Here is a 26,282-nt window from a genome sequence, read left to right as displayed (position 1 = left end):
GAAAGATAGAAGACTCATAAGAAACTTATACATGAACCAACAAGTAAGTGTTAAGATAGGGGAAGAACTGACGGAAGAGAGTGCAATTGGAAGGGGAGTTCGACAAGGATGCTGCCTCTCGCCAACACTATTTAATGTTTATCTAGAAGAAATAGTGAAAAAGAGCCTACATGATGATGATGGCATTTCGGTAGGAGGTAGAATGATTAGATGTATAAGATTTGCAGACGATATAGCGCTTGTTGCAGAATCTGAAAATAAAATCAATAAAATGTTAGAAAAAATGAGAAAGGGCTTTGAGGAATATGGGATGAAAATAAATGTTAGAAAGACAAAAGCCATGGTGATTGGAACGAAGGGGTCTGTGTCAAATATAAAAGTAGGAGGGGAGAAAATAGAACAAGTGAATAGTTTTCGATACCTGGGTAGTGTTCTTAGTAATGACATGAAATGCGAACGTGAAATAAAAGCAAGGATAGGAATGGCGAAAGAAGCCTTTAAAAGAAAGAAAAGTCTGTTTTGTGGGACCTTGAACAAAGAGTTGAGAAAAAGACTCATAAAATGCTTTGTGTGGAGTGTTGTACTGTATGGGGCGGAAACGTGGACATTACGTAAAGGTGACGAAAATCGACTAGAAGCCTTCGAAATGTGGGTGTAGAGAAGAATGGAAAGAATTAGTTGGGTCGAGCGGGAAAGGAATGAGAGAGTGTTAGAAATGGTGGATGAGAAAAGAACACTTTTAGATAGTATTAGGAAGAGGAAGAGAAACTGGTTGGGACATTGCCTAAGAAGAGATTGTATCATGAGTGACGTCCTAGAGGGTATGCTGGCGGGAAAGAGAGGGAGGGGGCGAAAGAGACTACAATTAATGGATGATATTAAAACAGAAAGATCATACGCGAAGACGAAAAGGTTAGCGGAGGACCGTGGAGCATGGAAGCTTCTCAGCTGCAGCAAGTGACCTGCCAATAAAGGCAGAATACCTATGATGATGATGATTTAAACCTAATCATTCTTGAACTTAGCACAAGAAAAAGTGTAAAATGAACTTCTGAGAAATGAAAATTTTGACGTATTTCCAAAGTCCAAAGCTACTGACGAAGGCAACCGAGATTGCTCAAACAGTACACGCACCCAAAATGCACCTTCCCGGCGGGAGCTCATGTGGTTCAGATTCCATGTTAATCAGTAGGTTCCGTCTCGTATAGCTTCGCTACTGAAAAGGACGTTAAACTCAAAATCAACTCAACTTGGACGCAGCAAGTCGTTACATTTTTTTTTTTTTTTTTTTTTTTTTTTTGGGTAATAAGATTTGCACTTTACCAGATAGGAATGTTTTTTTTTTTTTTTCCTTTTATATAAACCTACCTACCTAAAAATTTACAATCCATACTTTGTAAGTACTCTGAGGAAAATGGAAATGTATAAGTACAAAAATATCTTACATAAAATCGAAGCACTGGCTGTGGACTTCGCATGGTAGCGTAAAGTACTTACTTTCCCGTGACAGCACTACAAGCAGTAGAACATTCCCAGTATTTATAAATATCTGTACTAACTACTTGCGAAGCAGAAGCAAGGCGTTCGGAGCAAGCAAAAGAATATTTTTTTTTTTTTTTTTAATATATTGTTATCATTGTTGCAATTCAAGTTTTGTATTCGTATTTAAATAATTCAGTTAGCTGAAAGAAAACCGATTAATATTAAATTACTCTTAAACACATTTCATTCAAGAATTTATTGCAGGATTGGGTTCTTTAGAGAATCATAGTAACTAATGCAAGTCGCCGAAGGCGGCGATAACTTGGGATCGGGCGATGTAAGGCGCCAAAGACTTGCCTCTGGTTCAGAACAACTTCAGAACTTGCTTCGGAACTCAACTTCTACATATGGATAATAAGAGAATAGGTCGTAGTAAAGAAATGCTCTGAAATACTGAACACATCATCTTCGTTGCGCAGTACTTTTAAAGTACTTGGGTATCATAAAAGGAAGTACTGAGTATTCATATTTCCTTTAAATAAAGTAACCTTTCACTAAAGTCGTTGACTATGTAATGCTATGCTATGACAATACATTAAAACAGAGATTTTGATTTTTTTTTAAAATCTTTGTTTCTATATAAAACAAATTTTAGCACACGAAGCAATCTTAAGGCTATCTAAGTAAATGAAATGAAATCAAATGAGTTAATACCCTGTATATTTTGTAAATATATTACACGTCAATGAATCGGAAACTTTACATTCATCAGCCAAATATCTTACGTACAATAATTATCACATCCATAACATATACACACAACATCCTATATAATATCACACACAGTCATACCGAAAGTTCTAATACGAAACATGAGAAGCCTACATTGCTTCAATTCAATTTTGTCGTTTTCTGGAACCAATTTCTTCACACACTGAAGTCCTGTTCACATAAAAATCAAAATGTTCATAAATAATTTTGTTTTACGTCAAACGTCTTTTCACTAGCTATATCGCAATATTTAATTGATCCCTATAACTCGCAGAATTTTATCTCGTCAGACTGAATACAGTCTTCGTCCAGTAATTCTCATATGGCCTTCCTATGGTACTCCGGAGGAGCAACACCATAGTCTTGGAGACTGAACAATGTGGAAGAATTCTTCTGCAAATACCTGCAATATAGAACAAGACTATTACTTACATAATAAAAAAACACCTGGCACATTTTATTAACATAGGATAGTAATTAATCTGTATTACACCTAATGTTTAGAAAAGTACAAATAAAAATGTGAGTCGACGCCTACATTCTTCTTTCGAAGTATGATTGATGAAGAAAGCAGAGACGGCTTTCGAAGTGATTTAATCATGTAAAATATTACGGCATAATATAGGTTAGTTATTGTTTTATTATTACTATATAGTTATGTTTACTATTGATATTACATTCTAAATTATTTGTGAGGAGTTCCGGCCAACAACAAGGTACAGATGGAGTTAAGTACTAAATAGTAATCTTTACTCGATTCCACCTGAAACCACATCCGACTTCCCGACATTACTATTTGCGTCTTTCTTGATCTGCATTCCTCCATAACATAGAGACAATGTCGAAAATTCTTGACTTGAGTTCCATTATGACAAACGCAGGATACGTTCACCAAGGAATTTATTTCGTGAACCAATGAACAGCGTCACAGAAAATATAAACTTCTATCAATAATAGGATCTGGATACGGAAAAGTGACTTAATACAATGAAGTAGCGAAGCATTTCACGTGTCCGATAAAAATCAACTATGTGTTTTGCATAAAACACAATTTAACCTCACAGCACTATCAGAATATAGCTTCAGGGCATTTTTACACCTGCTCAGACTCTTCCTGATCAAGCTGATATTAATTTACTTCTCTTATAACTAAATATTAGTAACAACAATCTTAGCGCACGTTAGACCCGCCACCATTTAAATATCTCTCAATCTGCTAAAAAGGTTTTAAAAAGAAATGTTCCTTTCGAATTTTAGCTAATTTTAACGGCCAAGTATCAGTAATACTATTACAACTGCGCGCTTAACGTATAAAACGCGTAAATATTTACATAATATTAACAGTAGTAATTTATTCTGTATATGTCAGAAATATGCCCTTCCAAACTCCTGTAATAGAATATTAGTATTGAATTTTCGACTGTCTGCTCTAACTTACTATCGGTTTATTTACTGGAAAAAGGATATGGAAAAAATTACTTGCCTTAAAAAAAAACTTTAATATTTATAACTGAAATTTAATAACCAAAAGAAAAATAATATTTAAGTATGTACTATTTCTTCAAAGTAATAAGGACAATTATAATTACATGGGCGCATGGGGGGATATTCAAAATTAACAAAAAATTGGCTACTTACCAATGAATTCTCCCTTGAAACATTTAAAGATTTTGACGTTTCGGAACTCTCAGTTGGTTCCTTCCTCAGTAGCAAAGGTAAAAAGATTAAAACGGAAAGGAGATAAAAGGAGTAAAACCAGGAATACATACCACTATATAAAAGTAACGTACAAAAAAGATCCTGAGATGGACAGAGCAGAGTGAAAAAAAGAATGAACTGAATAAAAAAAAAAAGAACGCGGTGTCTATGTTAGGCCACTATTGCCAGATCCAAAGTATGCATCAAAGGTAGGTACCCAAGTTCGATCAATGTTACCAGTATCAAGGTTCAATGCACGTTTGTATTTATGAGTAAAGAACGATTCTTTAATTTCCCGTTGCTTTTTGATTTTGCTAAACCTATTACCTTAACCTGTTTTATATTATGTGAATGTTGTTTTAACAACTAATATAATCCAATTTGGAGATCATTATTTTTCTCAGAATGATGGCTTAGCCATGTGTAACACATTATCCCCAATATTGTCACATATCGTTTTAAATCAGATTGAAACTTCTATTTTACGGCAGGACACATCGTTAGATATTACCGTTATGCTGATGATATTTTACTACTTGTTCGTGACGAAAATATACTTACACAAATATTTGAACAATTCAGCAATCAGCATCCTAGGCTGAAGTTCACCTTGAATGTGAATCTGATAACGGCCTTCCATTTCTAGACCTATTGATTACCCGATCACATAATAAATTTATTACAAAAGTATACCGAAAACCCAATGCAGGCACTACTTACATACATCAACAGTCAGCTCATCCGCCAATGTACAAGGCCAATATTTGGAAGAACTACTTTCGTAGAGCATTATTAATTTGTGACCGTCAAAAAGATCTCAATGAAGAAATACAGTTTTTATATAAAATAGAACAAAAAAAAACGGTTATAAGCTGTGTATTTTACAAAAATGGTTTAATCAAACACGTAGATCGTTGCAAGTCCCCAAAACGGTAACTTCCAAAGCAGCAAAAACTTGGATTGGAATTCCTTATTTTCCACGACTTTCAACAAAAATTCAACGTATTCTTGCAAAGCATAACATATCTGCTTCAAGTATTCTCCCCAAAAGTTTACAAAAACATCTCACTGAATTTAAAAGCTATTTTGTCAATCTATTAAATAAAGCAGGTATTTACCGCGTACATTGCGAATGTGATTCCTCATACATTGGCCAAACTAAACGTAATATTAACACGCGTGTGAAGGAACATGTTAGACAATCAAAAAAATCACAAGAAGAAGGCATGTCGGGTTTAGCTCTTCATCTAAAACAACATTCACATAATATAAAACAGGTTAAGGTAATAGGTTCAGCAAAATCAAAAAAACAACGGGAAATTAAAGAATCGTTCTTTATTCATAAATACAAACCTGCATTGAACCTCGATACTGGTAACATTGATCGAATTTGGGTACCTACCTTTGATGTATACTTTGGATCTGGCAATAGTGGCCTAACATAGACATCGCGTTCTTCTTTATTCAGTTCATTCTTTTTTTTCACTCTGCTCTGTCGATCTCGGGATCTTTTTTGTACGTTACTTTTATATAGTGGTATGTATTCCTGGTTTTACTCCTTTTATCTCCTTTCCGTTTTAATCCTTTTTACCTTTGCCACTGAGGAAGGAACCAGCTGAGAGTTCCGAAACATCAAAATCTTTAAATTTTTCAAGGGAGGATTCATTGCTAAGTAGCCAATTTTTTGTTAATAAGGACAATGTTGCCAGGTCAAAAACTACGGAACTCAATTAACGAGATGGATGGATGGATTATAATTATGAATTTAGCGTCTCTTTCAGGATCGAGGCTTATGACACGTGGACCAACAGATTAACGTGGGATCCAAACCACATGAACTTTCGCTGAAAATCGAGCCCAGGACTTCCGCGCCAAAGCAGCGTACGTTAGCTCTGCTAACGTCAAAAACACCTATGTTCTATTTTTTTTCTTTTAACTTATTTTCGTGATTTTTGTATTTGTTAAGAACCCTACTTTTAAATTTAGACTAGATTCCTTACCAGAATATAACGTAAATTGTAACACTCTCCATTCTATTTGTGAACAATAAGGTATCGATTGTGCAGGGGCGCTCACAAGTGAAAAACAACCCCAACAAATGTCGAGGGGCGTGATTTTTTTTTTCAAAGTTTTCTTCATTCAATTGTGATTTTTCAAGTTTGTAATTCCTGCCGAAAATTTGTCTTGAGCCCATGATGAAATCTATTGGCGGCCATGGATTGTGTCATTTTTATATTTACTGCTTATTTGTCAGTTTTTTTTCTTTTTTCTTTTGTTGTTGTTTATTATTAAAATTAACCTGTTTTGTTTGTCTAAAGCTGAAGTTGTGTTTTCATTATCTTGAAATCCCTAATATGTTCCTAATATGTGCATATATATATTAACATATGCCAAGTTTTCCATTATTTCTTTCGATTGCCAACTAACCTTTTGTATAACCATTCCAATAACTGACCCGGTAGAAGGTTGAAGTGGACAACCAAAAATTCTGACGAAATACTACTAAAAAGCATGAATTTTACGTTATTATGATTTGCTTTTTAAGTACAATCACTAACATTAACAGATTGTTGAAACAAAGAGATTGTGAAGAAAATTTAAAAATTAATAAACGAATAAATACGTGGAATACCTAGAAAGTAAGGACCCGTTCTCAAATATTGTCGCTGCAGTACTGCAGTTACGATGATATGCCTGTGTGCCATGTAACTTGGTTTGTTACAAACGCACCAATATCTTTCGAGACATGAAAACGAAGCATACACATCGTAATGTACATTTACTATTTACGAAAAATCGAAAATCCCGTCACACTTAAAATACCGTCTGATATATTTCTTTAATGTGAGGAACATTCAACCGACTGCATTCACCTCAGACTGAATATTGTAACGTGTAAAACTAACAGAACTTTCGGAGAAACAAGAAGAAAAAGTGCTATTCAAAGGAATAATACTGGATAATTAAGGGACTATTGAAAGTACTGAGTAACATTAAAATAAATAATATATATAGACTTAGTTAACTTCGAGGTAGTATCATGTGATTAGCTCCGGTTGAGTTGTAGCCCATGAACTGTTTCCACGGAATACAAAATGGAAAATATTAACAATACTGTTAAACAAGATAGACAATCAAAATCTGTACAATTGCAACAACACTTGCATTGAACGCAATGCAGTAAAGGAAATGATTCCAAGGTTAAGCTACCGAAAAATGTGTTGCTGCTGGGTCCCACAAAATGCAGTGAAAAAATACCACACAAAAATAACTTTCTCCGAGATATTGAAAGGACAATGATCTTACGGCCGGCGATGAAAGCGGTTTCATCATTATGAACCGGCAACAAAGCAGCAAGCATGGAATGGAATTCCACGTCACCGGCTAAAAAACAGTAAAGAGAGAGCAGTATGCTGGTAAAAGTTTCGGACACCGTCTCTTGGGATACATTCTGGTATAGTTACTTGAGTCAAAGAAAAACATAAGTACTCGCTGTTATATGCGAATACTTCACAAGCTTCGTCCTGAATTGCAGGATAAACACATTGGAAAGAAAATCATTCAACATGATAATGCACGCCCCACTATACTCAGTTCACCAGACAGAAAACAGAAAATGAGACAGGAAATTGTAACCTACCACCTGTACAGTCCCAAAATCACAGCCTCCGATTATCATTTATACGGTTTCGTGAAAGACCATTTACGAGGTAAATACTACAAGACGATGGAGGATATACGAAAATCAGTATATTAGTGTGTCTGAGCAGCTAGAACGGAACTGTATCGCAAGGGTATTTTCAAGCTTCTATAAAAGTGAAAGAATGTATACTTTGCTGAAAATTAAAGGGATGTAGAATGTTTTCCTTTAAATAAATAAATAAATAAATAAATAATAACTGATTCATGAAAAATTGTTGCTTATTACTTTCAATATGATTCTCGTACCATAGGTTTCAGTCTATTTTCTATTATAAAGATACTAAAATTGAAAGCATTTCTTACCTTAAAAAGTCTTGGATATGCATCAAAAGCAGCTGAATGCTTTTTTCGTCAAGAGGAGTGTATGCCAACATGTTTCCAAGTTTAACTTTGAGGAAAAAAAAGTACGATTTAGACTTTTTCACAATCCATCACTTAGAAGTAACTCACATCTACTCAACACAGAAACAATGTAATTTTTACTATGATTACTGTTTATTAACTAATAATAATGTAAAATAAACCTTGTAATACTGCTATACACTATCTGAATAATATATTTACCTTATCTCTCTTCCAAGTTCGAGAACTTTGTTTTGCAGTTGCATGTTTGGTAACACGTACTATCTGTGAATTAGTAGCAGTAAATATTCTTACACTATGACTGTGTAGTGGTAGTACTGTATTATGTTAAATATACGGAAGGTGGTGTAGTATGGATTCGTGTGTGCAACAGGTTAGACGTTGATGATGTTAAATAGAAGATTTCTTCCATTTTCAAAAAGGCAAATTATGGATGCACGGTTAATTAGAGCAAGTATAGCTAACATTGCCAGTGTGTTTGGTGTTGCGAAAGCAATATGTCTACGGTGATGGCGGCACACAAGATTCGTGGAAAGACATCATCACAAAAGAGCAATAATGGATGAAATCTAAGTTTAGAAAGATCACCGAATATTAGAAAAGGATTACCACAAACAACCATAAAACTATTGCCGAAACAATTGCAACTGATTGCATAACTCAATCAGCATTTCGAATGATATGTTTCTATAATCATACTCCGACGAACGAGGCATAACCTCAACATCCACGTTTTCGGATTATTTGACTACCGCCGCCAATGCGATATTACAAAAAAAGATGGCATCGAGGACACAAAACGTTAACCGCTTGATGACCCAAAAAGAGTAATACGCTCTAAGTGATCATTTTTATCCTTGTACCAAACAACAGGGAATGATTTCTATTTTTCTATTTATTTATTTTCATTTTTACACCGTAATATTTTGTCAACACTTTAACCGAAAATTTTACTCAATGATTAAAAACAGAAAAATTGAAAAATATTTGTTAAAGTAATCTATTATCTATATATTCGAAATATGTAATACATATAAAAAAATCTATGACGATTACAAGAACATGTCGCAGGTTAATAAAGTACAATATAACTTAACCCATAACATATCAAGCGCGGTCCTTTAGGGACCCCAGAGGGTGATATTTGGTGATACTGCTGCAACTATAAGAACCAATTTATTCTCGATTGTTATATGTGCCCTGCATCCATTTGGGATATCTATTACATAATTAGATCAATGACGTGTTCGTTAACAAAGTACAAAAAAATAAGTTGAGAAATTAAAATAATACTTGGGGGTCCCCAGAAGACTCCAGATTGGTAAACAACGTTGACGACTTAGACTTGGTACTTTAAGCGTTAAACATATGTTCCTTACATTCTATAAGCAATTTTTATCTATAGAACTCATGGTAATATGGAATAAAATACGAGAACATTAGAAACAGGATGTGTACTAATATTTTCAGCATTTATATGTGAAAACTATTTAGAAACTATAAAGATATCCTTTCAAGAGGAAAACTACTTTCCAATACAACTCCATATTATAATTTAGATGTTTAAAAATAATAGTGACATCAAATCATTAGCTTAAATATTTTTTGTTTATCCTTAATTGACCACTCCGCTTCAGAAGATGATCACCGGGAGATTCTTGAACATTAAAGCTGTAACAATTTTTGCATCATATCAGAAAACCATTCGTTGTTTTTATTATTCGTAACCCTTGTGTAAAATTGGGATAGTAGAGGCGCGTTAGGTGGTGTGACGTTAATTCTGCTGTTTGGAAAACGATAAATGTTTGTTGGTATATTTATTTGGTGGGTATAATTGGAAGAATAACTGTGTATGTCAAGGTAAAGATACTGATGATTGTTGGGAGGACAATAAAAATGTTAATATGGAAAAATAAGTATGAAGGCATGATTAATGAATTGTAGGGCAAACGATGATTTTGAAGAATTATGCAGTCATCTTGTTAATGCATGCATATCAATAATATGTCATTATTTATCTTATTACAGCAAGAGCTCTTTAATCCGGCACGTTCGGAACCATAGTTGTGCCAGATTAGTGATTTTTATGTATTATCGAACGTCAATATAATTTTAACGGGAATACCAAAGATAGAGAGAATAATTCACTCTAGATAAAAATACAGACGACTAGAACATGTATTTTATGTGTTCAGCCACATGCTGAACTATGAAGACAATATATATGTTCTGCTACAAAGTAGAATTGGAGAATTGGAGCTTTTAAAATTTTCTTTTTTACTTACAATATTCTATTTACTTACAATTCAACAGAGTAAAAAATTAAATTCAAACACTGAACATTTATTTAATAAAATCACACATTATGAAGTTTCTGTTTTCATCTCTTTCGAGACGATTAATTATCTCTAAGATTTGCTTTATAGTGAAAGTTACGTTCTATGCTTATTAGTTTTATTATCACTTGAAGAATTCAGGCTGGGCTTCGAGAACATTTTACAGTATAGTACGCTATATATACCTAGTTGTAATATTGTGCAAACGTGCTTTGGAATCCGCTAGAAAGCTGAAATGAAAACTGTCAGTCACTATAAACACTGGGCAAACTAAAAACTGGGTAGCGGTGGCGCAATCTGGCGGTCAAAGCCAACAAATGACCAAATCCATCCTTAAAATAAAACAAAATTAATTTTAAAAAATACAAGTAGCTCGATCGGTGCAAGATTTCCGAATACTGGATTAAAGAGCTCTTATTGTATGTTGATTACGTATTGTTAAAGTTATCTATAACAACTAAATTTAGTTCGATATAAACATACACATACACATACTGTATTGCAAGAAAAGTAAATATCAATCTGAGCACTGTTCTTAATGTACAAGTTTATTCTAGTAAGACTTACCAAAAAGTCTCAGCAGGTGAATTGCGCCGTAAATCTTACTCATCGGCGTATCTTGATGTTTCTGCAATATCTGTAAAATAAAATTACAAAATAATACAGAGGGAAACATTGGTGATTTAACATATTTTTCGGTATCAGTTCATTCAGTGATTTCTAGGAATCGATCACGACAGTTATCGATTACAAATAGTTATTTCGATTATATCAAGACAATTATTTATCACAAACAGTGATTTCGATTCTATCTAGAGTATAACAATAGCAGTACATAAAGCTAGCAAATGAAATAGTTCTGAGATTTGCAGCTTAAACTATTTAGCCTGATCAATAATTAGGTATGCCTGAAGAGTCAACACTCCAATTAGATTATATGGATACTCCAATAGATTATATGTTGGTACTCCAATTAGATTATATGTTTAAAGCACTGTTCGAATTATTGAAAGAAGGCCATGTAGACCTGTCAAATTAAACATCAACCCAGACATTTACAATAACAAAACGAAACTTACTGGAATATGTTCTAGTGTTTGTTTCGTACTTCTCACAAACAATCTCGTCGCGGGTTTTCGAAATATGTCGTCATCAATATGGTTGCCGTAAAAATTCGAAGTCAAATCTTTTTTAATGGGTAAAAATTTGCATATAATGAAGCCAAAGAGTTCGTTTTGGGGAACAAGATGAAGAAAATAGATCGACCATTTTGTGGAATACACTATCACACGTAAATAAAATATTTTCTTCGAAATATTTCCACATAAACAGCAATGTATCATTTCTTTGAGGACATAACGTAAAACTTTACACATAACGTAAGTATCATTCTGACTTAAGTATCTACCATTAATATTACAGATCGTTTTAGTTACTTTAAAACGACATCTGCTTTATTTCTCTATCATAAAACATAAAAGAGCTATTTGATTTTATGTTGTGATGGATGCGGTCCGTAATATGTGCAGCATGAGGTATCGCCCTCGCTTGATTCTGACTTGAATATTTACAACCTTTAACACTTGTTTCGAATTGCAGTGAATCATAAATATTAACAGAAGCACTAAATGGTGATGTGAATGGTGTTACGAGAAAAAAAAAGTCTTCCTGGCTGTATATGAAATAAAGAAAAAAAAAAAAAAAAAAAAAAAAAACTTGACGCAGTAATATCATATTTAACTGCAGACCATTGTCAAGAAGGAAATCGGTGGAAACATGAACCACACAGTATTTCCTCCAACCTCAGGTGCAGTATGTTAGCATTCATTGCATGTATATTTATAATTGCAACAGTGGAGACATGTGGAACCCACAGAATGGGATTGGAAGCTACGAAACAACAAACTTGTACCAGCTGGAATCAACTGCTTTTAAAAGCCTTCTGATGAGAGTAATGCACATTTGTGAGTGTATGTATACAATGTGGAAGAATTTCTGGGTGTAAAAGAAATGGACTTGTGTTCATCTACATATATATGGTATATGAGTATAGTAATAGCCCAATAACAATTGAAAAATGTGAGTATGACAAGGCAAACTTGTTAAATTCAAAACATGCTAATGCAAAAAGTATTGACGATACCCATGAACTAAGTTCTCCATCTGTACAGCTAAACTAAATGTGAAACAAGTATCGCATGAATAGATAATCTATACATTCGATATTTAGCGTATAGTTGTATCAGCGCTAATTTACATTATTATTACAGGGTGATTTTTTAATAAACTCATGGATTTCATTTGAGTCTAGAATTTCTAATTGAAGTCCGATTTTCATGCGGTTTGTAGCAAATGATCAAGGAAGGATAGGAGATTTATGGGACTATGTTTACTGGTTTAAATTCATTTGGGGTAATATCGATCACGCCTCAAGAAAAACAGCAAATTTTCAACAGTGTACCTTACAATTGATATGAGGTATTGGGTTTTTTAAGCGAAATTGCAGAATACAAATTAAGTGTTAGTGGTGACACATGTTGAATACATTTAGCCGGTTGTTTTGCCAGAAACGACGGAGAGATTTCTTGGGCAACCTAAAGAGTCGATAACTGACATCTTCCACAAAAGCCGCCTGCGGGGTCCGATGCTTCCCTGTCTCACTCAGAAGCTATCCTGTTTCTTCCAATTTATTCACTAGAAACCACATTATGTTCCCGTCTGGGGCAGAATGTGAGGCAAATTTGTTTCTGAATGCCCTTTGCATAGCAACAACAGATCTCGTTTTCCAAAACTTTTAACGATAAACTCATGTTGTTCCAAAGTGTACAGTATTCTCAGTGTGTCCTGATCATACACAGTAGCACAGAACAGTACAGCACAATTCCAAATACAGCAGCCCAGTTTCCTGTTTCTTATTGACTTTGGGGAGCTTACCAACTAACGAAGAAAACTCAGATCTCCACACCGCACCGCACCTCATTCCAATTGTATGGTACACTGACGAAAATTTGCTGTTTTTCTTGAGGCATGATCGATATTACCCCGGATAAATTTAAACTAGTACACATAGTACCATAAATCTCCCATCCTTCCTTGATCATTTGCCATGAACCGCATGAAAATCGGACTTCAGTTTGAAACTCTAGACCCAAATGAAATCCGTGAGTTTTAAATCAAAAATCACCCTGTAGTTATTATTATTATTTATGATTCACTGTAACTCAAACAGTTGTACGAAGTGTTAAAGGATGTAAATCTTCAAATCAATACCAACACCGTCGCAACATGAAATCAAGCAGCTCTCTTATTTGTTTATGATAGAGAAATAAAGCAGATGTTTTAAAATGACTGAAACGTCTATAATATTAACGCTAGAATACTTACCTAGTATTCTATAGTCAGAATGATATTAACGTGCGAACTTTATATCATTACCCCCCCCCCCCCAAAAAAAAAAAAAACACTTTATATTGAAACATTTCTATTTACATTAGGGTGACTATCACACGTACTGATCTTCGCAGTACAGTACTGATTTTCAAAGAGCTGTCCTGCGTGTTGCGAAGATGCCTAGAAAATCAAGGAATGTCCTTCTTTTTTAAAAATGTCATGCGAAATGTCCTGAGTTAACTTATTTGCAATATTTTAACGTTACATTCTTTATTCACAACATCTTGAATCAGAGGCACTTTTTGGTGAACACTCCTCAAAATATTAGGGAAGGAGAACAATGAAGAAACCATTGTTTTGCAATACATTTTTACTGTAAAAGGCTTGTTGAGATATTGGTAAGGTAGGAAATGTTTCGGGTTAACTTTACAGTGCCCGCTCCAGCTAGTATATTTACTCAGAAACGAGAAATTACACTTCATTAATTTTATGAAAATGGTTCAAAACTTCTTTAACCCGTTTCTACCCCTACCCTATTCTACTATACCCTTTTAAAGCGATCTTACTTACCTATGCGCAGCTGAAGCGTGTATTGTAAAAGTTTACCCAAGGTTTCTTTTTGAACTTGCGACAGTGATGCTAACCAAGTTAAGTAGAAGTTCCCTCGTGCCGGTCTAAATTTTTTCCTCATTCCTTAAAATAATCCCAGTCTCCGAAAATCAACTTTAAAAAGTTTTTAGCTCTACACGAAGCTTCACTGTACGTTCATAAAAATAAACCACTTTGTCACTGATCAAAGCAAGGAGTTGTGTTGAGTTCCTTCAATACTTCTGTTCATTACTTTTCTTTTTAACAAAAACTAATGATTAACTTAAGTTTAATAAAATGAAATAAGGACATGGGTATTGCCAACGCAGTAAACTATCATATACTATTATATTTGTGTCCTACTTTTTTCTTGTCAGAATCTGGTCACTCTAATTTACATGTTATATTTATTCTACAAAATGTCCAATTAAAACTACTCGCTGAGCAAAACAATACGTTACTAATTTTTACAATAAACACTGTTTTGCTCAGCGAGTAGTTTTAATCGGACTTATAGCATGGAAGGTATAACGTCGTTGGCTTCCCGCGAAAAGTTGTAGTGACGTTTATGGGGAGTGGCTAGCTTGATTACTCGTGGCTTGATGAGCGCAGTAGGCGGTTGGTGGTGATTGGCTACCCTCTTACCACACCCCTAGCGACGAGCAGGTCCACGGGCGGGAAGCGAACGATGTTATACCTTCTGGACTATAAGTCTACTAAAGCAAAGCTTTTACAATGGAAAATATTACAAAATGTCCAACCTATTTTCTTCATTTTATTTTTCCACCGAAACACACTGATCGGCTTCATTATGTGAACAATTATGAGCAACCAAAAGACTTCACTACGAATTTTGATAGAAACCATATGGATGATAAAAACCTGCAAAAGGATTTTTTGTGAGCAGTACGACATAGTAGTAGAATGTATTCCAGCAGGATTCGTTTAGCTATTTTAAATGTCTGGGTTTACCCCCAAATATGTCTAATTTGAACAGATTAATGTTTTGAACTATTTCCCAAAGCTTCTTTCTGTTGAACATAGCTGTGACAAAGATGTGATGTATGCTTCAGCCTATAATGTACAATTAAATTGTCAATGAGCAACTTTCCACACGCCTCTGCTGTAACAAAATTTTGAGGTATTGCTCCTTTTTCATTATGTATCCCCATTGAGTTATTATCGAATGAATTAGGACAGACGTGTCCAAGAGCACAATCAAATAACGTGAATCAGCTTTGAAAGACACCGCAAGAGTCTTCAAACGTACATTTAGTATGACACTTTCGACAAACTGTCATTAGAATGTCTTGCATACGTTTGTTAGGAGTGATCAAGGTTCACAAAAATGCATGTATGTTCTAATATTTTTTTACAAGCCAATAAAATATTAACACAGTGTAAATTGTATTTGTAATAAATTTCGTTACGCTGCGTCTCTCATTTCAAAGTTTCTTAAGAACTGTCGTGTTCATAAAGATATGTCACATCCGTTCTAACTGTTAAAATATATGTATATTCATATGATACACGTACAGTATATCTAATGGAAGTAGCAAAATTTTGAAAGGTAAAGACCTTTTACTAATATACTTTCTTTTCCAACAATCTGGAATCCAGGAATATATTTAGATAGATGGGGACAGGAATAAACGCACTGCCGGGTAGACAGCAAAGGGTTGGGGAGCAGAGGCTCTAAATCTGTGGCCGGAAAACAGATCAGAGAGACATAAAAGAGAAGAAGACAGGTCCTATAGAATCAGGGCAGCAAAGAAGAGGATATGCGATGCACACATGTATGTCAGTGCATATGCACATCTGATCCTCTCCTACTCTGATCATTCTCTGGCTGTTTCATGTTCTCCACCAGACCACTTCCCTTCTCTCTTCCTCACTTACCTGAAAAGGCATTCGTTTATGTATGAATGTTTGTCCTCATCTCTCCCACTCTCGTTTGAACCCTAGAACATTACTACGTCATTTCAACAATTACCTCCACTCAAACCATTCTCTCCCACCTCCTGACATGCACACAGTCGCAAGCAGTGTGTCTATCAGTCAGTTAAACTAAAGTCGTGGTGTGGCTTTTAGTGCAGCCACGTAAGTTCGAAGAAAACCAAGTGTGTCGGTTCGAAAAAAAGGATGACAGCAAATATTCATGCCCCAAGACAATGTTCCGCTGTCAATTTCCTGTAAGCTGCATGAAATGAATTGTACAGTCCGCGGCAAAAAACCTGCAACATGAGCATGTAAGTTTATTGTGAAACTACGCCTAACAGCCCAGAGAATCAACATAACGTCTAAGTGGCACGAATCAAGCAGGAGAAAGCTCGGCGTCCTCGCATGCACACTTATTTTGGAGCGAAAGACCGTACAAACAAACAAACAAAAAGAAAGATAAAAACAGTAATGAAAATGTAAGCTAGGTTGAATATATTGCCACACCTTGCGGATATGGTAGTCGATACAACGTGCGTGTAGTAATAAGCGTCAAAAATCTACTTGTAACATTCTAGGTTAAATTCCCATGTATTATGTTTCCTTTCTCGTTTTGCTTACAGGTCGCTACAATGTATACTTTCCTCGTGAAATAGGAGCGGGCAGACAAGAGCGTTCCCGATTGTTAGGTGAGAACGTTTACTTGTTAAGTAAATCAAACGAAATTACTAATTAGTTCTTCGAAGTATTATTATTATTTATATAGTGAGAAATAAGTCGATTTCTAGTTTTAAAATTATGACTACTAACGAAAAACTGTGTACCAGATAAGTAAGATTAATGGAGTACCAATGACTTTTTTTTTTTTTTTGTTCTTCCTTAGCAAAGCTTTTAATAACGTTACATGAAATGAAATGTTTAGTTTTAATCACCTACTATTATGTCAACACCGATTAGCTTTATTCAAAATTCGTACCATTGCAAAGTAAAAATAAAAAAGAGATAAGGGCACTTATCTGAAAACAACAATGGTGACTTAAGCAGGTTGTTCGTGAGGGAAAAATAGTCCATTTGTACTCAAGTCTTTTGTTAGCAGCGAGATTATATGGGATGAGACCTACAGCTTAAAGATACGCATTCGGATCATTACACTATGGAGGGTGAAAACAATTTTATATCTTACGTTCAATATTTTACTATAATTTCTTTAGATAATATTTGTGATGAAGTCAATGATAAATCTCAGAAACTGGAACATATATTAGTAATAATAAGCGTTTGCTTTGGTCAGGTTTCATTTTTATTTAAGATATATATATGTCCAAAGCCAGAATGAGCAGTATTCACATGCAATTACCTATAAACCCCTTTGGTGTTTTGCTTCTTTTCCCCAGAAACGGTCTTGAATCACAACTGGAATTCAGGAATGAAATGTAGTACAGAAGGCTGACAGGGTTATATCCGAGTTTCGATGCGTACTTACTCTGTGAAAAGCCTTGCCGCCACCATCGTTTGTGTTTTATCGGACCACCAGCATTATGGATTATTATCGCTACTTCTACATTGCAACAAACTACACTGAAACACAACTATAATAATTCCATCTCATTCCTTCCAGGTTTCTCACAGACCAGCAAGGGTGGCGATGTTGTACACGTAATTTTAACAGCCCAAATGCGCTGGGGCTAGCGTCAGGGCTTTTAAAAGGAATGCCATGAAAGGGAATATCATGGATTCCACTTTCATGCTCCATATCATGATAAAAGCAGGGATATGACTTGTGAGTATGGCTGGACGCTTTCTCCATGTAGATCTGTACCTGGTTCTTGGTCTCCATACAGAGAAGGGATAGATTTGGATTATGATGGGTTTCTGGAAGTAGGTAACATTCACCTACATGGTTCTGTCCAACCCTATATACCTCGAACTTTTTTTTTTTTTTTTTCGTAGCCATATTCGGCGACAATCAAGACTTCCTGCGGAAAACTTTCTCTACACTGGCAGTAACATTCGGAATTCTTTTGTAAGACATGTTATGGTATCAATAACTCGGATTAATGATAAAATGCCTGAATATTAGCATTATGCGTGAAATAAACATAGGCTTCATTCAATGTAACAACTGTCTTCCATTTTGACAGAAAGTGACTTTTACAAACTTGTCTTACGTTCAGCAATGTGCAGTGGAAAGACGTTGTGAAACCGGCACTCATGTAAGCACCACAGGCCAAGACGGCGACGAATGATGTAGTTGACAATGGACTGCACCAGATTTAGTCTCAGTCATTTTACGTTGGGCGGTGGGTTCTCTTGGTTTGCTGGTCGATGAATTCCACATAGTATCTCAGGCAACACTTACGCTAACTTCGAACGGACCTCTTTTGTGCAACGATACGTTTATACATATTTAGTTATAGGGCAACAAGCACAATAAGCCTGTACCTTATGATAACAAATCTTGTGGAAAGACTTATTTAAACTTGTTTTATTTATGCTGTTAAAGATATAATAAATGAAAAAGCCATAAGTGATTGAAGTGTATTTTTAATTTCTGCAAAATGAATGATAAGTATTAAGGAAATACGAAGTTTAAAAGTAGAATTTAGGATTTAGATTTCTGGGCTTTCGGCATCTATGGCCATTTAGCCCGTCACGTTTTGAGGGATGACGTTCCTCGGCGAGCACACTATCCGGGGAAAGGAAAGGAAGAAAGGAATGGGAAAGGAAGGAAGCGGCCTGGGACCTATAAGTTAGGTACCACCCCGGCATTTGTCTGGTGTAAATGAGGAAAACCTCATTCAGGGTGGCTGGCCTGAAAAAGCGTTATACACTTTTTCGACCGAATGCCTCCACCGGGAATCGAAACCGGGACCGCTCGCACCGAAGGCGAGAGCGTTGGCGACTACGCTACGCGGGGCCACAAAGTTTAAAAGTAACAAAAATAGTTTAATTTATTGAAATAACTATCATGATAAATTTTGATGATTATTTAAGTAATTTTAATCGAACTGGGACCGCAATATTTATTTTTTTATTAGATAAATAATTTTATTAATATTTATACACTTGAGTTTAAAGATCAGTTCAAAAGTTAAATTACACACAGTAGGACACTTTACACATTATCGACACCCTTTGAACACCTCCAGATTACAAATATTCACCTCTTTTAAATGCTCTGTTGTACAAGTATGTCCCAGATGTGTGTACAAAATGTGCAAAACAGCAAATTCTGAACAGTTAGTTACAAAAGGAAAACTTCTAATAATTTGCCAGGAGGTAATGTACCTAAAATGGAAGCCACATTTCCTCGCTGAACTGCTATGCTGATATCAGAAAAGTAGTAGTCCGCTTGTCACCAGTAACGTGTGCAATACGTTGGCCTACTTCTTTGATGAAATTGAGCTCTTCGACGCCCCAAGTGACGTCCGATTCAATGCCTACTGGCACGAACATGTATCTATCAAGTAGATCTTTATATTTTCTTCTTTTCTCGCATTCTCTGCGGGCTGCAATAGCTCCTTCTCGAGATGAAGAAAGAGTGAGATTAGATGACGCGAAAGTGTCAGAGCAGGTGAAATCCCAAAGAATCCTTCCCCTCTTATATGGTACCAGCGTCATGCCATCTGGTTTTTTGCCATCAGATCTGTTACACCCCGCAGGTTCACGAACAGATGGGAGTGCTCTCCAGATGATGTCATTCACGTTCGAATGCCTCACATGTCTTCCGGAGCTACTTATATACGGCAAACCATTCTGCTGTGTAGACCATTCTGCTTGACTGATGCATCACATTTAGAGCAGTTGTGTGATTCACAGATGTCTACTCCTAGGCGAAGTCTAGTTGCAATACGAAAACTTTCGTTTGGAAGGTGCAGTCCTAGGGTGTGTGAAGGTAATGCCTATGGCGAAGCACCTGAAAGAGGATAAGGCGAGAAGTTTAGCCTTATCCTCTTGGCTGTCTGCTTCTTGCAATAACACTGATTGATATAATTTGATGATTGGCTTGTCCCAAACTGATTGCGAACTTCTGTCTGTTATTTCAGGACGACTAGGTTAGACCAGTCAGATATGCAGTGTTGGACATCAGATTCTATGTGAGGCTCATTCAGTTGGTTGAGGAGTATCTCAATGATATGCCGAGATCCATAGAATGACGCTAAAAATGAAGGATACACCAAATCGACAGCCCGACGAATACCTAGACCTTCAGAATCAACTGTAAGGGAGGTCTGTATCTATGCGTTGCTATTTAGGTTACAGTTGAGTAACGATTCCAGTCCACATTTCAGAACGGTGTCAAACTTCTCTAGTAAATCGACTTCACGCCAAGAAGTAGAACAGCGTAAAAAATAAATTATTCTTGGTGTGGAGATTGACGCACGAAGGAAATAAAAAGCTGAATGTGCTATTAGGGCCGGACATGACAAGAATTTTTTTTTTAGTTTTTTTAGTTTTTTTTAGTTTTTTTTCGACTAACAGATTACGTGTTGCCTCAGGTGAAAGGGCTGCACCAAAAGAAGGCTGAAGAGGTTGTGATAAGTTGTATACCTGATGCTGAATTTTTAAATTGTGAATATAACACTTCCATTTGATCTTGCGAAATTCCTAAAAACCCTACTTCACACTTCATAAAATTTAAATGTAGCCCGATGTCTGCTGTCATAGTTCGAATATACTTAATTACATATGTGTGTACAATTTGTTAACGATTATTTCTGAATGGGCTTCATTTGTGTTTTCAAAGCTACAGCATTCATAGCTCTGGTCTCTTCGGTGGTTAACATTTTCCCGCACTATTTCACAATTTGGTTGTACGAAATATAAACGTGGAAAACTGCCATAATGTACCTTTCCCAGTTTAACAGTTCATTTTCGGTGGCATTTCACTAGCACTAATACGACACCTCAGCAGCTGTTAAGTTCTGACACCATACTGATAACGACAAGTAGAATCGTCATAACGTAAAGAACTTTAAGATGAGTGTAATATGAATACTAATCGTTTTCTGCATAGCATTACTAGGAATACTAAATCAAATTATTGAAATGTTGCATCGATTACCGAGATTCCATGATTTGTAACTTTTTGCGTTTACAAAAACTGTAAAAGATATCTTATAACGTGAGCGGCTCTATAATCAATTCTACAAATTTGTTCACGGCTAATCCCTGGTTACTCCGTCTACGTAGCTTCTTCACGTCACTCTTCAATATAAATTTTCTACTGTAACCTAGAATATTTCGAATACGAATATATGTGTTACCGTAAAAGAAAACCAGTTAATACGAATATACGTGTTACCAGTTAAAGTAATGTTTCATTTTTAAGCCTGCTACATCTGTACTACTCACCTCGGCATATTGCGGCCTTTCAAATTTATACAAAAGCTGTGTACCAAGCATAACGTTGAAATATTCCTTAATGCCATTGGTCACTTCCAAAACAGCGCTTTCTCTGAGAAAAAAGAAGGAATGTTTATAGTACAACATAAAAGTGACTATTGCTAGTCATATCAGCATAAATTTGGTAAGAACACATGTAAACTATATTTTACTGTATTATATAGAGTGTAACATAAATGCATGGCCAAAAGTGACGAGGTGACTGCGGAAATCCAAGTAAGTAAAAATGTTCCTATGAACATGGGTCCCATGCCGCTTCGTTTCTGAAATACAGGGTGTTCAAATGTCGAGTCCCTCCAATGGCTCACTATGGACAAGTGAATGAAAGTGTTCAATACTACAGGAATAATAAAATCAAGTGGAATTATGCCTGTACAAATACATTTACACTAACATAGAAAATTAAACTAATCAACATTTGAGATTATTGGCTTGTCAGTGTTGCCAACCTAGTACGAAGTGTTATTTTCAGTAGCACTAGACGTCCACACGTTAGCATATGATTGCTGACACCAAAACGTTCCTCAACATGTCTTCCGAAGTTCATGAGTGGTATAAACGTGCGCTGTGGCATCCACAGAATACCTTTCTCAATTACTTATTTTTGGAAACATGCAATAGTTGTTATCTATGAACCGTTGTTTACTATTGTGAGAGGTTAATTGACTTTACACTTGGACGCCTTGTCTTTCGAAAACGAAGCGAAATCTGCACCATGTTTAGAAACGTTTTTGTCAGTAATCATATCCTAACGTGTGGACGTCTCGTGCTATTCGAAAACGTAATACTTTGTACTAAGTTGGCAACACTGACAACCTAATAACCTCAAATGTTGATTAGTTTCATCCTCTATGTTAGTTTAAATGTATTTGTACATTTGTAATTCCATTTGATTGTATTATTCCTGTAATATGAACACTTTCATTCACTTTCCCATAATGAGCCATTGGATGGACTCGACATTTGAACACAATATATCTCGGAAACGAAGCATCGGATCCATGTTTATAGGAACATTTTTGCTTATTTGGATGTCCGCAATTACCTCATCACTTTTGATTATGTATTAATGTTAAACCCTGTATAGCTATTTCTCTCTCTCTCTCTCTCTCTATATATATATATATATGTCAAATTATTGCAAATTAAGTATTTTAATTACGGAACACAACAAGCATAACAAACTGCGTAGGTAAATTTTATTGTAAAGTATAAATTATTATGTATAAGACAAGCAATACTATTTATGAAAGATCTCCACAACAAAATCATTATATCTAATTTTAATAAAAAGTTAAACAGAAATATCATTATACAGTAATAACAATTTCTTCGTAAGAGACCAACACTAACTTTCTACTTTTCCTATAGAATATACAGGGTCTTCCAAAACTCCTGCAAAAAAGTAAAAAGCTTTAACTTTGTAACCAATTATTGTATTTGTATAAAACTTTTAGTGGACTTGTAAGAAAGTCTGAAATTTTGTTTCCAAGCATTTTTTTTAACGTCAAACCTCCAGCTGAGTACCATTTACGTCCAAACATTGCTGAATTCTTTTCGGGAATCTAAGAATGGCATTTCGACATTCATTGAAACGGCATACCACACATTTAACTTTGGAGAATCACGAACATGTGTCTCAAATTCGTGTGGATTCTCAATTTCCCAGATTCTACAATTGTGTCGGTTTACCTTACCAGATACATGAAACGTGTATTCATCTGAGAACAGTAACTTTGAAAGAAGCCCTGGATCACTGTTCAACCGTGCAAGCATCATTTCACAAAACTCACTTCTTATGTCACAGTCTTCTTCCGTCAATTCCTGTACAAGTTTCAACTTGTAAGGCTCTTTATTTTCTTACGAACGATATTATGTAGCGTTTCATTGGCACTCGCAGCTCCAAGGATCTGCGTTTCAACGATTTCTTTGGACTTTGCAACACGCTTTCCTGCACGGACTGAATCACATCAACACTGGTTGTTGGCCTTCCGCTACGAGGCAAGTCCAAGACACTTCCGGTAGCTAGGAACTTATCGTACCATCTCTTGATACTTGAACCTGCAGGTGGTTGTTTCTGTTATTTTTGTCGGAATTTTCTTCTCACCAAAACACTAGATTTTAACTCACAAAACCACGCCACACACTGCACTTTCTCTTGAGTAGACGCCATCTGTCACGTGATTTGCGGTTATGACGTCAACGTTTACATCCGCATTGTTGCCAACAAAAATTTTAACATTTCTACTAAACATTACAAAAAAAATACAAAATTGTAAGTAGTACTTTCACAGTTACATTTTTTTTTTTTTTTTGCAGGACTTTTGAAAGACTCTGTATATGAATTACTTCTTTGAAATTCCAACACCGCAGACCATTAATAAATCTGATAAATGAAACAAGTACATACGTTCCAAAAGTAGATCTTTTAAGTCGAGAGTACCTTCTTCGGTAGTGCAATGACTATCACGTGTGCCTTTAGTGCACGAGGTCACAGATTCGATCCCAATGGAAGAACATCGAACGCACTACAGTCGTTCAAATCCCACCTTTAAAATTATATCTCGTTCTATATAACCCCACTGCTGACAAAGGACGCGAACAGAAATCGATCAATAAATTTTAGGTCAAGAAAAAATTGCCTTCAGAATTACCATTATGTCAAATACTTGAAGTAACGACATTAAAATGTTATAAATTTTCAGTGCTTAAGCAAAAGTAAACGTGATAACAAATTACAAGGAAAAGTTAACAATTTTTAAAAGATCTTTAAAAGTCTATTTACTGTTGTTTTTGTTATCAATTTTCTATTAATCTGTAATGCTAGCAAGTAACAAAAGGTAAGGTGTTTTAAATATAACTACCGTAACAACTTTTCCTATAATTTATATTATTACGCTTACTTTCCCAATACCAATAAAAAGTGTATAACATGTGGCTTTGTGAAATGCAGAACAAAAGGTGATTTTAGGAAACAAATTAGGAACTGTCAGAACTGAACAAATCGCAACTGTCAGAACGGAGGAATGAAAATTTCTATGGGTTCTAGGATATTGAAACTGGTGAAGAAAATAAGACAGATTATGTATCTAAGCTTTTGGCACTAGGTTAATCAGTGTAATTAAACCACTAAATATACAGCGTATATCATAATTTCCTTCAAGATTTAATATATATAGTTAGACGTAAACTCACTAAGTTACGCAAAACACTGATATGTACAGATAGTCGACATGTCTTTCCTTGCAGAGGCGGCGCGAGAGACCCTGCCAGTCTGTTTATTTAGCAATACAAAGGCAACTGGTATATGAGAACTTCCAATATCACTTACAAATTGTTTTGTTTGTGGGTGCTTCTCTTTTGTATTTTGAACGAAAACTTCGTTGCATGATTTTTTATATCCGGTTATCTAAAATGTGCTAGTCTTTGGAAGTCAAAATTGAGAATATTGCACATTTATTGTGAAATTAAAATAAAATTAGGAAACCATATATGCACCTTTTTGTTCGATGTTGTTCTGGCATTTTTCCAGCAACACTATAATCCCATTGCTGTGGTTTCTGTTTTTATAATAATAATAATAATAATAATAATAATAATAATAATAATAATAATAATAATAATAATAATAATAATAATAATAATAATAATAATAATAAGAAGAAGAAGAAGAAGAAGAAGAAGAAGAAGTAGTGGTAGTAGTAGTAGTAGTTTTACATGGTTTTCACAGGTATCTTTTTAAGATAATTTAACACCATTCAGGGAGTTCTGCAGAGACTGTAACAAATGATAGTTTGATTGTGCCAGGTCGGGCTATACGGTGGATGCATTAAAACCTCCTAGCATCCAACAGAAAGTTCTATCAATTTCTGAGGGTCGTTAAAAATGTATGCGATCTGGCGTTGTCAGTGTGGTACACGACATTCTTTCTGTTCACCAGCTCCTGCCGTTTCTTTTCACTTGCTAGGTGCACTCGCGCCAATTGTCGACAGTACAGATCTATCATTCTACTCGGCAGCAACTCGTGATGCACAAGGTCCTTCCAATCCCACCAAACGCACATCCCAACCTTGCTGGGCGTCAGTATGAGCCACAGACTGTGGAGTGTCTCCTTGCTTCACCCGCGATCTTTTTCGCACATTGTTTTCGTAGGTTATCCACTATTCATCATTCGTGATTAACCGCTTTAGAGATGGTTCGAGGTTGAGATTCGCAGATAGAAATTCGATTGAATAAATGTTTTTGAGTCATATCACATATGGCATTCAAACGTCGAGCTTCTTTTTTATAATCAGTTTTCTGCAAATGGTTTAACACTGTTTAGCGATGTCATGACTACTTACATCCTGATCTTGTTCGATTTTTACCAGAATATCATCCACTTTTGCTGTGATTGGTCGTCCACTGCGAGAAGCATACTAGATATCGAAATTTCCAGAACGAAAGCGACTAAATTATCTTTTACCTGTTGCTTTTGATAACATATCTTGCCGAAAAACAGCATAAATTTCTTCATGGGCCTGAGCAACATATGTGTCTACATCGAAATGAAAGTGTAAAATGTGGCACAGTTTTGCGGAAAGTCCATTCACCTTCACGGCGCAATGC

The 26,282-nt window shown here is 35.4% G+C and overlaps 1 protein-coding gene across 2 annotated transcripts in view; it reads right to left on the bottom strand.

Annotated features, from left to right (window-relative positions):
* Positions 1-2,185: 2,185 nt before the first annotated feature.
* Positions 2,186-26,282, bottom strand: part of MRG15 (mortality factor 4-like) — a 99,259-nt gene continuing 75,162 nt past the window's right edge. For both annotated transcript variants that reach the window (XM_081733948.1, XM_081733949.1), the window contains 4 exons: positions 21,624-21,726; positions 10,920-10,989; positions 7,957-8,041; positions 2,186-2,656 (listed from right to left, as the gene is read on the bottom strand). In XM_081733948.1, coding sequence (XP_081590074.1) covers positions 2,572-2,656; positions 7,957-8,041; positions 10,920-10,989; positions 21,624-21,726 — 343 coding nt within the window. In that variant the 3' untranslated portion in view covers positions 2,186-2,571. The remainder of the gene's footprint in view (positions 2,657-7,956; positions 8,042-10,919; positions 10,990-21,623; positions 21,727-26,282) is intronic.

This window comes from Thermobia domestica, chromosome 12 (assembly GCF_964235325.1).
Source record: "Thermobia domestica chromosome 12, izTheDome1.hap1.1, whole genome shotgun sequence".
Classification (NCBI taxonomy): domain Eukaryota; kingdom Metazoa; phylum Arthropoda; class Insecta; order Zygentoma; family Lepismatidae; genus Thermobia; species Thermobia domestica.
Note: the sequence above shows the minus strand (reverse complement) of the source record. Positions and strands in the feature narration are given on the sequence as shown.